General features: G+C 38.9%; 2 protein-coding genes across 3 annotated transcripts in view; both read left to right on the forward strand.

Annotated features, from left to right (window-relative positions):
- The first annotated feature begins 770 nt into the window (after window positions 1-770).
- Window positions 771-7,707, forward strand: tbr1b (T-box brain transcription factor 1b). The gene is made up of 6 exons (XM_003447334.5): window positions 771-3,574; window positions 3,886-4,040; window positions 4,255-4,376; window positions 4,673-4,831; window positions 5,222-5,283; window positions 6,132-7,707. The coding sequence occupies exons 1-6, from the start codon at window positions 2,883-2,885 to the stop codon at window positions 6,973-6,975; spliced, it is 2,034 nt and encodes a 677-aa protein (XP_003447382.1). The 5' UTR covers window positions 771-2,882; the 3' UTR covers window positions 6,976-7,707.
- Window positions 7,708-10,527: 2,820 nt separating this feature from the next.
- Window positions 10,528-16,815, forward strand: part of slc4a10b (solute carrier family 4 member 10b) — a 28,684-nt gene continuing 22,396 nt past the window's right edge. Inside the window, exons 1-3 of one of the 2 annotated variants that reach the window (XM_005452982.4) lie at window positions 10,528-10,774; window positions 11,822-11,863; window positions 16,041-16,122. In XM_005452982.4, coding sequence (XP_005453039.1) covers window positions 10,727-10,774; window positions 11,822-11,863; window positions 16,041-16,122 — 172 coding nt within the window. In that variant the 5' untranslated portion in view covers window positions 10,528-10,726. Of the gene's footprint in view, window positions 10,775-11,821; window positions 11,864-12,229; window positions 12,388-16,040; window positions 16,123-16,815 lie in introns of those variants that run through there. The other variant, XM_005452983.3, reaches the window with a different exon arrangement.

The following is a 16,815-nucleotide window of genomic DNA, read 5'->3' on the forward strand; positions in this document are numbered from 1 at the left end:
TGGTTTAAAAAACAAAGATAAACGCGCCAAAAAACCACAGTAAAAATAATAAACGAAGTCTTTGACTTTGATTTATTGATGGAAATTGCAACGTGACGTCTAGCAAACAACATATAAATAACTTAAAGGCCATCTTAAATGCATTCCCATGAAATTTTTAGTGCTGCTGTAATATAAGCCACTACCTGTCATGAATCCCGAATAACCTTGGCTCTATCCTCTTAGTTCATCCCAGTGTGCCTCATTCCTTATTACTGGCCTGACAAGGAAATGTTTACCCATCCGACAAGAGACAAGCCATTTCATAGTCAGAAAAAGCAATTTCACCTGACTGGAGTAGCACACTATGTCCCCATATCCTTGCTGGCTATAATTTTGTTGTCATTTTGTGTGCTGTGATCATATCATTGAAGTGACAGTGCTGGGCATTAGGTAAAGTCCCTAAGCTGGTGCTCACTTTCAGGCTTTTTCTCTCCTTGTCATTCACATTGATTGGATTAGACCCAGGTGGCAAGCAGATTCTTTTGGCACAACAATAAAAAAAATGGTGATGTAGTGGCTGAAAAACACACGCATATTGTTTTTTTTATTTTCCTGAAATTAATATTGTTATGTGGAAAACATATGCTCTTTAGAATTAATATATATACGATATACTTTTTTTTTTTTTTTTTTTTTTTTTTTTTTTTTTTAATTTTTCAGCGTATTGAAGGCAGTTTGTGTTTGAGGGTTTTTTTTTTTTGTCTTTGATTTATTTTATATGGGTGATATAATATAGATACAGCCGTTATAATATTATTTGAAAATTGAAAAGGCATAACTGCTGTTCACACTAGATTATGCTCAGCTGGTCAATGGAGGGTGTGTACAAGGCAGGGAGCCGAGATCCTAACCTGCTCTACATCTCCCTGAGGGACAATGCTGGCTATGGGCATGACAAATCAGCCCCCTCCTCTTTGGTTATGTCCACTAGCTAGCTGAGCCAATAAATAGATGACTTAATCTGATAAACAGGCAGTGCATCACCTAGGGAAACACAGAGTTGCTGCATGGGTGATTCAACAATTGGCTTGTTGAGGGGGGGAAAAAAAGGAAGCCCACTTTGCTTATTAAAGATCAGCGATGGAAGTGAACCATAATCCTGTAATGAGTAGAGCAGAGAGTGGCCTCTTTTCCTTGGGCACAGACAAGCCCGTGCTTGCATGTTTCACAGGAATAGATTGTTGGAACCAGTAGCCTTTCTGTAATGACCCCTCTTGTTAGCTTCAGAAATTCATAGCTCTTCATTAGAGATACAAACTGGTGGCTGTGTTCACCAATGCAATGGGCCTTTATTGGTCTTCTCTTTAGCTTCCACACCACACTGCAGTGTAACTAAACCAGAAGTTACTCAGTGAAGTAGAAATGATCAACTGAGGCAGTTAGTGATATTGTAATGGGCTCCTTGATAGTGAGTGGTGTTTCTTATCATCTATGAGAACCATCTGGTAATAATAATGCGATTAAACGGAAGTGTAAAAGTTGCCACAGTGTTGAATGGATGCCTTTCGGACAGAGGAGACCCTTCACAATGACACACCGTGGCTCTGGTGAACAGTGAAGTGGAAAGTTTGAAATTCAGGACAATTTACAAAGGCCTCACAATCATAGAGAGGACTGCGAGGAAATGTATATCAAACCACTCCCTTTGAACAGCGGTAGTGTTAACTTGGTAATAACCTTGTTAGTAAGTTAAGCTCGGAGCCATGCTGCAGCTGCTCTCTTTGCACTGGGGACTGAGCCACTGCAACTTGCGGCTATCCTAACATTTACTTCCATCTTCTCAATCAGGACTGATTTATTTTACTGCGCCGGGGGGGCTTCGTTTATTTTCGAAGTGGTCTGATTAACAATCATTTCTATTTTAGAGTTGTTTTATTCTCTATCTGCTGTCGATATTCTCAAACTCACTGTCAGTTATCTCAGAGACCTGCACCCTCTTGAGATCAAATTTATTCTGTCTTTAAATATATTTTCCGAGTAATTAGATTTTACCACTCGGACTTAATGTTTCTCTCATCTCCTTCTTACACTTGCTTTCTCAGGCGGACAAAAATTAAATTAATTAAACTGCATAATGCTAATTTCAACTCAAAACTCCGAGTCCTACTTTGTGTCTCTCTGGCAGTGAGCTGTGTTTGCCACAGCAGCCCCTGTTACCAGTGCGCCGGTTCATAACTTTAGTGCATAAAATATTTACCAGGACTGGGACTCATAAACACATCTTCAGTGGGACGCCATGATTTCACGCTATATCACAAACATTTTAAGGCATCAGATGCACCGCCTGTCATGGACTGTCATTTTTGGCGTGTTAATAATATATCTTGGTTTCTTCGGCAGACATACTTTGGCACTCATGGCACATAAATAGGTAAATAACGTGGATAAAGGTAAATAACGCCGCTGTCGTCACAGCTGACAGCAGAAAACAATTTTCATAACTATGATATATCTTTTTTTCTATTTTTTGGGGTTATTTTTGTTGTTTATTTCATATACTGCTAAAAAAGAGTCTGTCTCCATATGTTTTATTCAAATATAGGCCCATGTCACACTACAAACAAATCACTTTGCTCATAGCGCTCTTCTGATCGTCCTAATTAAGAGCTGTCTAATTAAATTACAGCCCTGGGTTAACCAATCGCAGTACTTGTTTCATTAGCAAAGCAGCGAGAGTGATGGAAAGAAAATCCTTCCTGATTGCAGGATGGTGTCAATTGGCTAATTTGCTGCCTTCCGTACCTCAAGTCATCGTAAGGCGTTTCGTAGTGTTAGATTAGGAAAGGCGTGTGCAAAAGCTTGTGATATAGGTTGAGCTAATAGTAGCTTCCTATTGAGCTATGCAGGTCGAGAATTGCATCTCGCCGGCGAGTGATCTCTCCAAGAAATTTATGAATGTGGGCAGTGGCTTTTCGAGCTCCAATGGATCAGAGCTTTCGTTGCAGGACCATCCTATTATATCTGCAAGTGACAACCTGGAGAGAAGTTCACCTCTGAAAAAAAACTCCAGGGAGATGACGAATCAGTCAGAGGCAGACAATTTTCCCGACTCCAAGGACGCATCAGGGGACGTCCAGAGGGGCAAACTCTCTCCTGATCTTCACGGAGTCTCTGACATCCGTCATAATTTCGATGGATCTGCAGGAGAAAGGTGCATCTTTTCTCCATCTACCCAGCCGCAGTCAGTCTCAGCAGCTCCCAGTGCCATGTTCCCTTACCCGAGCCAGCATGGACCAGCGCACCCGGCTTTTTCTATCGGAAGTCCCAGCCGATACATGGCACATCATCCGGTCATAACCAATGGAGCTTACAACAGCCTTTTAACCAACACTTCTCCTCAAGGCTACCCGACAGCGGGTTACCCTTACGCGCAACAGTATGGACACACATACCAAGGAGGTGCTTTTTACCAGTTCTCCTCAGCGCAAGCAGGACTGGTTCCGGGGAAAGCGCAGGTGTATCTGTGCAACAGGGCCCTGTGGCTGAAGTTTCACAGACACCAAACAGAGATGATCATCACAAAGCAAGGACGGTAAGTACGCGCACTCGCTTTATTTTTTAGAGGCATGCAACTATATTCGATATTTTTTGCTTCACTGGAACAGTTTTAGATTGAAGTTTAAATGGGCCCGTATTAAGATCATTTAAGATTATTTCCCTGAAAAAACTAAAAACTAATAAAAAGGATAATGAACTTTGTATCACACCCAGGCAAGCTCATTAATAACAAACAAAGAAATAAACAAAAACTAAATAACGAGGCAAAATGAAAAGTGAGAGAGAAAAAAAGAAAAATAAATTAGAGACATTTTCTAAGCCTGTGTTTCTTTTTTTTCCCCGCAGACGAATGTTTCCATTTTTAAGCTTCAACATTTCTGGCCTTGACCCAACTGCCCACTACAATATATTTGTGGATGTAATACTCGCCGATCCAAATCACTGGCGATTTCAAGGAGGAAAGTGGGTGCCTTGCGGAAAAGCAGACACGAATGTCATAGGTATCACATCTGCGCATTGTAACGATTACATTTACTCGACAGTTTGATTTTGAGAACATGGTAAAAAAAAAAAAGAAGTGTTTTGTTTTGTTTTTATACCTGTAACTAAAATATTTGGCAAAAATTGTGAATGAAAATGTCTGAGGAATTTGTTTCTAAATAGTGATATATATTATTATTTCTTTTCTTTGCTATTTTTTTTTCCTTTTAATAGGCAATAGGGTTTACATGCACCCGGATTCGCCAAATACCGGTGCGCACTGGATGCGTCAAGAAATATCATTTGGAAAGCTTAAGCTCACAAACAACAAAGGTGCCTCCAACAACACGGGGCAGGTAACAATGTGACAAGAAATGTCTGAATGATATAAATATATATTTATATATAATACGAGCTGGAAACTGAAGTGTTTATCTTTTCTTTTTTATTCATCTCATCCCCTGATTATTATTTTTAGATGTGTTTTGCTTTGTCTGTGTCATTTAATTCGAAACAATAGTCGTGTGTGTCATTAAAATAAACACGAAATATGAATATAAAATGGTGCTAAATTAGTTTATTTTTCTTCTCAAATCATCTTTCCAAACTTTGAAATTCAAAGTCTGACAAACGTCTTTAATTGGATCTCCAGATGGTGGTTCTCCAGTCTCTCCACAAGTACCAGCCCAGGCTCCATGTGGTGGAAGTAAACGAGGATGGGACAGAAGACACCAGCCAGCCAGGAAGAGTCCAGACTTTCACCTTCTCAGAAACGCAATTCATCGCTGTCACAGCTTACCAGAATACCGATGTAAGACCACTTAATATCTGACACAACACTGGAAATGTCACCAGACACCAATCGCACAGCAGTATTTACACTTTGAACATTAGCCTGTTGAAAGACGATTCAAAATATCGGGAATTCTACAATTTATATATATACTTAAAAAAAAAATCTCTAAACAAAGTAGAACAATAAAGTATTAATACGAATACAATTTTTTGTTTTTTTTGTTTTTACCAAATTCTTAAAGCAAGACGCACACTGGGATTAATCATTTTCTGTTGACAAAGAAATTTTCGCGCAAAACAAAGAACAAAATTAAACGAATGATTAATATTATTTGCATTTATGCTGCACCGCGCTAAACGTCTGAAACACACTTTATGGATCCTTCTATTCATTTTTCCCCCACAGATTACGCAACTGAAAATTGACCACAATCCATTCGCTAAAGGATTTCGGGACAACTATGACACGTAAGATCGTCTCTCTTTCTCTCTTTTTTCTTCCTTTAAAATAAAAAAATCTTCTTTGTATTCGGTTCTAATTTATTTGTATGTGTGTGTGTGTGTGTATTGTTTTATGCTTCTGTAGTTTTAATCAGAAAATATAATAGCCACTTAGCTCGTTTTTTTTCTTTGCAAAAATTTAATTTATGTATTGATAATTCTGCTGAAAATTCGTTGTATTGCTTTTGAAGTTGGAAGGAGTTCGCATGATAAATAAAATATGTACTTTTACAGGGAAAATTAATTGAACATTGGATTAATAATAACATTTCTGACTGCAAATGAAGCAGTGCGTTTTTTTTTATCGTAACACACACATATGCACTTGTTTGCATGTAATAAATGTGCGTAATTGCTTCCAGAGCTCGTAACTGTACCGATTCATTGTATGTATGACAAGGTTCCTCCTCTATTTGATTCGAGCTTGCTTTTCATTGTAAATGAAATGCGTACTAATGAGTGACGAGAAACTGAAACTGAAAATCATACTCGAGACAACGGAAATAACTACGCGATAACTGAGAAGCAAGTCTGATCTATTTGACGACGTTTTCTTTGTACTGTGTAAGGCAGCCGTCGTATTTCGAGCTTGGATCTAGATTGGGATGGTTTTGCAGATGTTTTCGAACCCTGCAGTTATCTCACCATCAGAAAGAATAGTAATGAAAAAAAAAATTCCTCATGTCTACTAAGCTGCTACATTACTGAAACAGACAGGCCCCGTTGACCTTAATTTGTTTAATGTTCTGAGAACAGACTACAACACACTGTTTAGTTTCTGAATTGTTTCTCTGTTTTTCTCTCCATCTTTTCAGTGTCTACACAGGCTGCGACATTGACCGCCTAACTCCATCACCGGGTGACTCTCCGCGTTCACAGATCGTGCCGGGTGCGAGATATGCCATGCCTAGCTCTTTCCTGCAGGACCAATTTGTCAGCACTTATGCCAAATCTCGCTTTCACCCTGGCGTGGGGACTGGGCCTGGCACGGAGCGCAGCGTCCCACTCGGCAACAGCTTGCTATCCCCGCAGCAAACCGAGGAGCCCAGTGTTGCCACCCCCCCGCAGCGATGGTTTGTCACCCCTGCCAACAACCGACTGGACTTTGCTGCCTCGGCATACGACGCCGCTGATTTTGCCGGTAACGCGGCCACCTTACTGTCCTACGCAGCGGCCGGAGTGAAGGCTCTTCCCCTGCCGACTGCAGGCTGCTCCAACCGGCCTCTTGGCTATTACGCAGACCCGTCTGGCTGGGGAGGACGCACGCCGCCGCAGTATTGTGGTGTAAATAGTAAATCCAGCTCGGTCTTTTCCTGCTGGCCCACTAACACCATCGGTGGCAGAACAGGCACCAGCTACCTGTCCGAGGAGGGAGACTCCATCACCACAGAGAGATCGCCCATCGGCGGCTCGGAGGAGACCAAACCTAAAGACATGACGTCTGAGTCGAGCTGGATTGAGACGCCGTCCTCCATCAAGTCCATCGATTCGAGCGATTCTGGTATCTTTGAACAGGCCAAGCGGAGAAGGATCTCACCTTCTGCAACACCGGTTTCAGAGACAGTGTCCCCGTTAAAGTCTGAGCTGCTGACACCGAGAGAGTGTGAGAAAAACTGCACAAAGGACATTGGTTATTACAGTTTCTATCCTCACAGTTAAAACAAAGCACAGCCTATCTATCTATCTATCTATCTATCTATCTATCTATCTATCTATCTATCTATCTATCTATCTATCTATCTATCTATCTACAGGTTAATCTATCTATCTACAGGTTAATCAATAAAAAGTATAAAAGGACTGACATTCACAGTTAATGGCCAAAGTGTAAATTCTTCAACTACAGTTTTGCCATAATTCTGGCGCCTTGTTTCCACACTGTTAAGTCAGAAAGCACTGTAATTATGAATATAATGTACATAATACTGAACATTTTGGTGATAGTGACTGAATGTACACAGAACAGATAAATGATTCAAAAGTAGTTGTTTAAAAAAAAAGAAAAGAAAAGCGGAGCCTCTTCTGTTAAGTAGCCTACACTGTTAGAATTAAAGATATTGAGCATCTGTACATAAATAATGTTCTCGTGTAGCATATACTGGCACAATAATCCTTGTCAGTGACAAAAAAATATGTATTTTGTACTTTATCAAAGCAGTAGGCTACCAGAAGTTTAAATGACGTTACCGATCACTGCTACATTCATAATACATGTGGTGAAAGAAATTATAAATGTTGATAATGTAGACTTAGGGTCTTTTATTTACGTATGTTTTATTTGTACTTAATTTAGCCGGTCATTTTTTTTTCATAGCCTCCATGCTATGCTGTTGTGAAATTCTTCGTATCTGCTGTAATGTGACTGAAACGTAATAAATGATGATATCATCAGGACATGTTTTATTTCATCACATCCAGTTCAAACAGAATGTGTTTGAAATATACGAAAGGGTTTATTATAATCTATTTTCCACAAAGGCGTCATGTGGATCATCTTTCCAGAATTTCAAAGCGCAGTGCACCGTGAAGTATCTTGTCGCTGAGAGGGCTTTAAACAGCAGTCAACGCAATTCTCGAATATTTAAATCTCACTGTGATCAGCCAGAACACCTACCAATTACATCAGGGTTTAGGTAGGCAGTCCTTTCCCTCATCGACATTCCCTCCCCACGATGGAAGCCACAGGAAGCTTCCAAAGATATTTATTTTCAGGTGGACATCGTGTCCTCTTCTGGATCCATTGATCGGCTCGGGATATGATGAGACTTTCACGGCACAAACTTTACAGCCAAGTAAAATGATAAAAAAAAAAGAATAATAAATTAAAATTAAATACAACGGAACAAAATGTGAGTCCGATTGGCGCTATAGACTTCATCGGTATTCATTATTTTCGTTGGCCTATTCATTTTCTGACTCAACAATAAGAGTTGTTCCTACAACATTTGGTTGGATTCGTTTTGCGGTTTGGTTTGCCAAAGATTGTAGAGTGAAAACTTTTGTTGTTTTTTGGTCATAGTTTCAAACACTGAAAAACTGTGAGGTTGACAAATTCTCTGTTTGGCACCCAAAGGAAATGACACGTTAAAAGAGTCTTGACTATATGTGAAAGTGTGCAGAGGAGCAGAAGACACCAAGAGAAAACAGAAGACAGACGAACAGGCTTAATAATGAGGTAACATTTTTCTATTTATTGTTATTATTTTTTCCCTCTAGCACAGTAGCACATTATTCGTGAAATTCCCGTGTAAATGACCCACCCTCTATTCATGCTCTGGTTAATCATGGGATTTTATTGGAATTATTAAACATTAATATCCAATTTATCAAATTTATATAAGAACAGATACTAATTAAAACGGATGCTGAATAAACTCAGTGTGCACTTAATTGGAATTTGTCATGTGAAGGAGACGCTCACAGCTGTCAATATGAGATGTGGCATTTAGCTCGTCATACTGTCAGCTATAGGCCTTCCCTGGGATAAACAGCAGATGGCGATAACTGAATACAGGTTTTGTAATCAAACAACTCCTCCAATATGTGGTCCAGAGCTTTTAGGTCACCACAGAGGCAACAAAACCTGTAAGAAAACTCTCTCTTTTTTCCTCTTCATTTTTTTTTCATTAAAAAAAAAAAGATTGATTCGTTATTTATGAGTTAAGTAAGGGCATCCTGTGAGTTTCCCCTGGATTCAACTACACGTGGATGGTGATCTACACCAGATGGTGGTGCTTTACTATTTTTTGTATCAGTTAAAAGAACCCATGCTGTTCAAAAGACTCAAATGTTTTCTGCAAGCTCTGACAAACTTGACAAACAGTCTTGTAAACACTGCCCCCGAACACAAGCTGAAGAAAGTACAACAAAAATCACATGCAAACTGTATCTGCTGGCACTGGAGCAAACGCTCTCTCTGCGAAGGCCTGTTCATCTTCACATGTAGTCTACTTTAATACAAAACAGCAGTTTTGTTACTTTTAAATTATTTACTCTGTTGGAGGATGACCCACGGCTGAGATGACCCCCGTCCTCCAAGAAGGGGTGGGGCATGATGGGTACTGTTATGCCAAAAAGCGATCTTCAGTATTTGCCAAAAGGTGATTGCTTGGGTTTAAACTACTGTAAATGACTTACTGGCTTAAATATGTGAACTATATGTGAAATATATCCCTCGTGAATGATATCAAGTCATTTTGAGCCACAAACAACATTCTTGTCGCAAAGCAGAAAGTGCAAATAGTTTTTTTTTTTTTTTTGGGCAAAGTGACTTTCCATATCCGTTATTTATCCAGTTAAAAAGTGTCATGGACATAACAAATGTCTTTTTAACAGTGATCTGGCCAAGAAGGTAGCAGAAATTGAAATAAATATGACATAATAGTATTAAAAAAGAAGATATTTCAAGTGACCAATAAGGACTGGATTGGTTCTAACAGTAACACAACAACACAAGTAATTTCTTTATTTTACATCTAACTCCTTTGTATATCGTGTTCACTAAAGTCTATTCGCCAATATAAGTAAAACGTATATGAAAAAGCGGAGAAACATCAAAAATCCCTTTTTGGCACAACATCGGGCGCAAAACCACACGCCCCAATGGAAACTATCGTGTATGTTTTTGTTGCTCTTCCACTTATCATAGCAGCATATGGACAAACATATTCAATTACAAAATAACATAACATCCTGTATTTATCAAGGTAGGACTTTGACCCGAGTTCCACCAGTTTTAACAGACCTAAACAGACTCACAGCTTTTCCTTTTCTTAAGCATATTTCAGGATCCCCCAGAAGACACGTCTGCTTGTACAACGTTCTCTCCGGCGAGAAGAAAAAGTAACTCACAAAATGTTAAATATAAATTATTATCAACGTTATTTTAAATATTTAAATCCACTTGCGACTAGTTTCAGTGTGTAGGCCTAAATCAGTTTCATGCCTGTTTTTTGGTCTTAAGTAAGATATTGTGTAGCGCATGGGGGAGGGGGCCAGACAGAGCTCAGAGTTCTGCTGTAGCCTAAAAATGAAGCTATTCGTATTTATCCATAAAGTAATGGAAGCCACACTGAAACAGGAATACGTAGCCTGATAATTGGGGACATAAACTGGAAACAAACTGGAGGGAAACAGTTTTATATCTCCTGATAATTGGTGTCTTTCCTCTATGTCTGAAAAAAAAAGACAAAACATATTAAGAGTGACGCGTCCGCGTCAGCTGGCAGAGATGCGCATGGTTTTTATGAACAGGCAGCGCATCAGAGAAGCGCTAATCATCAGCGAGCTGCAGAGCGGCGATGATATAAACATGTGATAGTAGCTCAGTTACCGCTACACCTGACAGGATTACACGCACCGGAGATCTCTGCTCCGTCTCTCTGATACGCTTCTCTGCTGAGAGAGGAACATGGATACCGCGGATCAGGGTGCTCAGATAGAGCCGCTGCTGCCATCGGTAAACAGAAACTGATGTCTTGGGGACAAATATTTACTAATGTACATTAATATTTCAGGACTAGTGTCAAGTTTAGTGCGTGTACTGCGTGGAGTACTGGTAAAAAAGATGATGCTAAAAGAGGCAAAAAAAGAAAAAGAAATCGGGAAGCAGATTCAAAACGTTTGGCTCTCAGATGGTTAAATAATTAAGTTAACTGTGGAGTTTTGAGCAGCTGTGGTTCACCTGCAGGGATCTACTGAAAGCACGCTGCCACTCCAATCAAGAGGAATGGCAGTATGTCAGCTCGTAATATTTTATTGAATCCATCCTTTTAGTGAACCAAAATGTAACTTCATCTCCAGAGGCATGATGGTAAAATTTCTGAATTGAAACAGACATTGGGAGGCTTTCATTGCTTCTCCTTTATATTTCAGTATGATGCTGTGCTAATTCAGTGATGCTGTAACATGCTATAACATTTTGCAAATGTAAGGTAAATCCCTGCTGTGACAGCTGTGTTGCTATTAATACATCATAATTCTGACAGAAGTGACTTTTTTATCATCATGTTATGTAAATATATTGTAACTTCCATCTTGTTTATGTAAAATCAGGCATAGCTACAAGTTGCACTAATAAAAGCAGGTAGCCTTCACACATTCAAATTCTGCTTGAGCATGTCATCTCATAGAGAATGTTCACAGAGGGAGGAGGACCCGCGCTCATTGGTCTCTTCCGATCGTTTTAGAGGAGATTTGTTGTCATTATCTGCTGGCTGTTATTATGAAAACAGATTTTTCCATTTCTCTGAATGCTGGGAGTTGCTTTCCTCTAATACGACTTTTAGAGCCAAGTATAGATTTGGCTTTGAAACATAAGGTCGTAACCTCACCTTAAAAGTCACTCAGCAGTTAAGAATTGAACTGAACTTTCAGGTCTACTCTTCCATGCTCAGTGAGTTAAAGAATTTAAGGACTGAGTTGAGCTTTTGGAAATGTTCAACTTTAAAAATTTGATTTGGTGTTTTATTAAATAAACTTTATTTGCAACTTTATGTCTTTTCAGGCCAGTTCTCCCATTGGATCCTCGGTTGGGCGAAGAAGTCTGGTGAGTTGCTCTCTGGGTTTTACACTTTACATCAGTCAATGTTGATGCTGTCAGGGTGAGCTTACCAATAAAAGTTACATTGAAGCATTTGATTATCACTGTATCAAAATGTAAATGTAACAAGTGAAAGAAGATAACAGGTTCATTCCTGGATCAGCAGAACACTCCAAGAGGATTGAGTGTAACACAATGACCTTGTGGTTTTACTTTATATACATACAAGGCAGAGAGGAGACACTATATAAACCAAGGTTTATCTGCTGTGCAGCACTGATGATGTCACAACGATAATCTCATGATGACAGAGTGGTGGCACTGTCGATAGATGCTCGATCACAAATTACAGTTGTTTGACACAGCAGAAGGGCATCAGCATTTACCAGGCATGGTGTGAAGCTGGGCAGCAGGAGCTCGGCTTCTACACTGTCTTTCATTCAGTCACTACTGATTAAATAGCAGAGGACACTAAGGGAGAGCTCATGCAGTCTGAAAACGAACAGGCACCTTGGTTTTTCAACGATCAGGTAGGCTACAGCTCATGACACCAGGCATTTATGTTGATGATGTGAACTGGTTTATTGATGTGAAGTTTCTCTCTGGTGAAAACCCAAGTTTGCAGAGTGTTTAACAGGGGAAAAAAGTGTTTGGTTAGCGAAGAGATTTCTCAGCGTGTCCAGAATCACTGGAAAAGCCTGATTAAAAATTGGCAAGTGCTACATTTTTTGCAGCTGGGGGATGGATGCAGACCTAAAGTCTGCCAAAACGAGGGGTCAGAGCTGCAAAACACCTTACGTAGCAGCTCTGGTTAAAAAGTGATTTGGCGCTAATGTGTCCTCTTACAGGATGTTGAAGTTCGAAGCAGAAACATTTAAGGATTACAGTACATTTTGTGCCACATGAAAGCCTGTGCGGTTAATGATATCGCTGCCACTGATGGATTCAAAATTGCCACAGCCATCTGTAGGGATCAGATCCAAGTATGTGCCACATCCTGTGATATCACTTCAGCTGTGTGGTGTGCCAGCAGCCTTTAACATGATTTTACTGGGTGGATGCTGATCATTAGTCTTAAAAGTAGCTGTCTTTGTGCGTGCATTGGGTGTGGTTTCTGGAAAGTAATCAGACTACTATACAACATTGTAACTAGTTTTTTTTTTTTTGAATATTTGCATCTGTTCTAAAGAGCTAAATACTTCAGGTGTAAAATGTGCTTATAGGAACCAGTCTGTTTATAACTGAAATTGAAGTGATAACAATAGTAATAATATGAATAATAACCTTTAGTTATATAGGACTTTTTAAACTTATTTTACAAGGTGCTTCACATAAGAAACAAAGCAAGCTCAAATAGCCACCTTTAAAACTTCAGATTGTAACTTTGACACATTATTTATTGATCAGATCTTTTGCTCATGTGAGCCCAGCTTCCTTAAAGGGTGACAACAGTATATCAGTGGTTTTTGTGTTTATAGTTTAGCACCTTTTCAGTCAGTAAACCCATACAAACCACACAAAATAGAGGTTATAGACACACCATAGTGCACTGCTTCAGTGTACACAATATTCCTACAATGAATAACATATATTGCCATTTACCATTAACATGATGCACATTAATACCATCTCACAGACTAATGTGGCTGGTGTTTTAGTAATAAATGCTGGCTTTTAATCTGAGCAGGATGTTTGTCCGTAGCTGTGCATTTGTAGACAGATTAACAGCATCAGCCTTGTGGCTTGGCATGCCCATGTGGCACTGCAGCTGTAAACAGCAGTGCCCTTCATTATCGTAATGCTCCGACGGTCTACTGGAGGTTAAGATGGCTCACGGAAAAAGCTGGTATTAAGCTTTCAAGACAAAAATATTGACGATGTTAATATTGGTAGTTTTTTTTAAATCAAGAGATTCAAAGCATGTGAAGGAGTTTCAATATTGTGGTCAATACTGTGACAGGACTAAGAAACACCAACGTAGCAAAGTGCCCAGTTCTGATAAGTCAGCATATTTGAATATCAGCTTCATTTAGAGAGGTCACAGATTTCCCAGATCCATGAATGGCAGTGAAATTGTGGCATTCCTCATTATTTTATGTATACATGTATCCTTTTTTTAGTGCTTCAATCAAAAAAATAATTTAAAGAAATCTGCTATTTAAAATTCGGTTTAATGTGTCTAAGCCCATTGAATGAATAACCTGCAAATAAACCTCTGTGCTAAACTTTGGCCCTTATGCTTATAAACACAATAATTATTGAGTTTTTGGGGCAGTTGTAGACATTGGTTACCTGTTACATGCCTCTATTGATTCTGGTATTGTTGTCAAGAAACCTATTCTTGTTGTAGTTTTTGGATGAATGAGTTTGAGAAATGTAGCAATCTTTTAATTTACTCATGCCAAGAAAAAGCAAAATTCATTTTTTTAAGATTCCTTACAATACTTCACAGATTTGTGTATGTATTTAGTTTGTTTGGCACACCCACGCATGTCAGGAAATATGTGTGCTGTCATCCAACTTTCTGTACAAATCTGCATGAAGCACAGGGACTGAAATACCATTTTATCTCTCCACCCACCATGAAGCTGGAGGGAGAGGGCTTTGTGTTTTGTTGTAGTCGATGACCTCAGCCTACTCTACAGCAAATTTGTCCTTTCTGTGCCCTGTCCACACCGGTTGTTTATGTTGTACCGTGGTTATGCATCCATCAGATGAGCACACAGAGTTCAGCTGTAAGTGCTCATGCTGTTGGTGTTTTTAGTCAGAGTTCATCTGTGTAATCTTTCAGAGCTTTGAATTTTATAAATACAAATTCAAATAATCTTTTTTAAAGAAAAGATAAAAGCACTGGATTTCTATCTGTTCTCAAATGACAAATAATGATTTTTGAAGGTTTTTCTGAATCCCTTTTACCACCTCCTCACTTCCATTATCTTTCACAAGTATTACATAAGCTTTCACACCACAGACTGCCGGTTTTCTCTGAGATCTGAATCTAATCATCTAAATCCATGTCCAGTATGAATGGTTTTAAACCTGCAGGTTTATAAGACAGGAGGATGTAGGAAATGCTCAGTCTTGAAAGGGTCTTATTATGCTATTTTGTGTTTTCTTTCATAATTTTAATATTTAAATTGTTGCTAAGGTTTTTGCTCATATTAAAAGTTCGAAATAATAATGGATATTTGAGTAATCACAGCGAGGCAAATTCTTGGGTTTCAGACTGCTCTAAATGCTCAGCTGCAGCATTTTTTGTTTATTTTAACTCTGTATGATGTCAGTAAGAGGCCTTATTCCTAAAACGATCATCTGAAGCACTCAGCTATGGCAGGAACATCCCCACCCATCTGCTGTTCAAGCCTTAAATTTTCAAGTGGCAGCCAATTACAAGAAAAGCCGGATTAAAGGGAAAGGTGAGGGAGAGTGTAGCTTGATTGAGGCATAGGATGAACTGAGGGTCAACACTGAACTATGTAAAGCTACTTTAGTAAGGTAGAAGACTAAAAGTGTAATTAAGCATAATTTAATTTTTGAGCAGTCCTTAAGTTACCCTAACCTCCTCATTTGTAATTGTTATTGCAGGACTCGGGGTTTAAATTTGTATCTAGTCATAAAACTGTTCTTGCTGCAATTAAAAAAGCAACTATAATATCTTAACAAAGAGAGGGTAATTTATTTGGAATGCACGACGTATTGTTATAAGACATTGAACAACGGATAAACTATGAACTGTAATGTGCTTAGTTAACATAAACAACCAGTTAGGAGGAATGCGTACTTGATCAAATTAAATCAAACAGTGATTCTCCTTTTGAACTCAGTTCCAAGTCACCACAAAGGAGACATCTTGAACAGAAGTAAAACTTTCTTTGTGGGTGGGTAAATTATTGTTCGCATTGTGAAAAGCTTTCTGTTTGGACTAAGATCATACTCTTTCCTTTCCAAGATAAAAAGTGCAATTAGTTTCCATGGCAGCTGCACCGTTCAGTTGGATAATGTGTTTGTTCATAGTGTTCTGCAAGGGAGCACCAAGTCAACAAACATTTTATTTCATGCTATGTTGAGTTGGGATACGCCGGTATATTGCAGGATGATGTTTCTTCCAGCTGTGTGAGTGTGCTTTAGAATGATGTTCATAATGCTGAATTTGTGTTTGTGCATGCATTTGTGTGTCTAACAGAGAAATGACGATGAAGCGGTGGTGGACAGAGGGGGAACGCGGTCCGAGCAGAGAACCAACTTTGAGCAAGAAGATCTTGAAGGTACGTGAACGGACACAATGTGCTGGGAAATACTAAAAGTGTCAAAGAGTGAAAAGGCTGCTGCAGCTGAGGCCGCCTACTCTGTCCTCCCAACTGCTGCTTTCCTCTTGACAGCTTTTTTACAGTTAAAAGATAAGAGCAGAGTGGGAGGCAGAAACTGTGGGTGAGCTGAGTTTGCATCAGAAATTTCATAATCGCCCAAAAACACGGACAATCGAAACAAAGACAAAAACTGTGGGATCTCTGGGCAACTAAAGGCCAGGAGCAAGCACCATCTACATCTGCAGAAACGGATGATAAAAACGTTACAGATTCTCTTTTCTGTGAAAGTGAAATTAGTGAAATTACAAGTAGCAGGTTGGAGCTTAAAAATCTATTTTTGTTTTGCACACTATCACAGTGATTTTTGACATATATATATAGGTAAACAGGGGTACTCTCTTTTATTTGTGTGTTTTAAGTTAAAACAGCACATAAATACTTAATGTAGAAGTATTTTTTCAATATATAAATAATAGTAAAAAAATTACACTATTTCTTCAACTATACATTTCTATGAAACCAAAGTGGAATATAAAATCAAAAATAAACCTAACCAAAAAACAGTTTGATGTTACTGTAAAGTGCTTCAGAACAACAATATTCGTAACAGACTAGCTTAATTGATTACTTGTATTCTTCATATATGTAGCA

The sequence above is a fragment of the Oreochromis niloticus genome, linkage group LG16 (assembly GCF_001858045.2).
Source record: "Oreochromis niloticus isolate F11D_XX linkage group LG16, O_niloticus_UMD_NMBU, whole genome shotgun sequence".
Classification (NCBI taxonomy): domain Eukaryota; kingdom Metazoa; phylum Chordata; class Actinopteri; order Cichliformes; family Cichlidae; genus Oreochromis; species Oreochromis niloticus.

Excerpts from the sequence above, each read along its gene's own strand:
- tbr1b (XM_003447334.5), top strand. The coding sequence starts at position 2,883 with ATGCAGGTCGAGAATTGCATCTCGCCGGCGAGTGATCTCTCCAAGAAA. Across the intron at positions 4,377-4,672 it reads CCTCCAACAACACGGGGCAG|ATGGTGGTTCTCCAGTCTCT; the intron begins GTAACAATGTGA and ends TTGGATCTCCAG. Across the intron at positions 5,284-6,131 it reads TTTCGGGACAACTATGACAC|TGTCTACACAGGCTGCGACA; the intron begins GTAAGATCGTCT and ends CCATCTTTTCAG.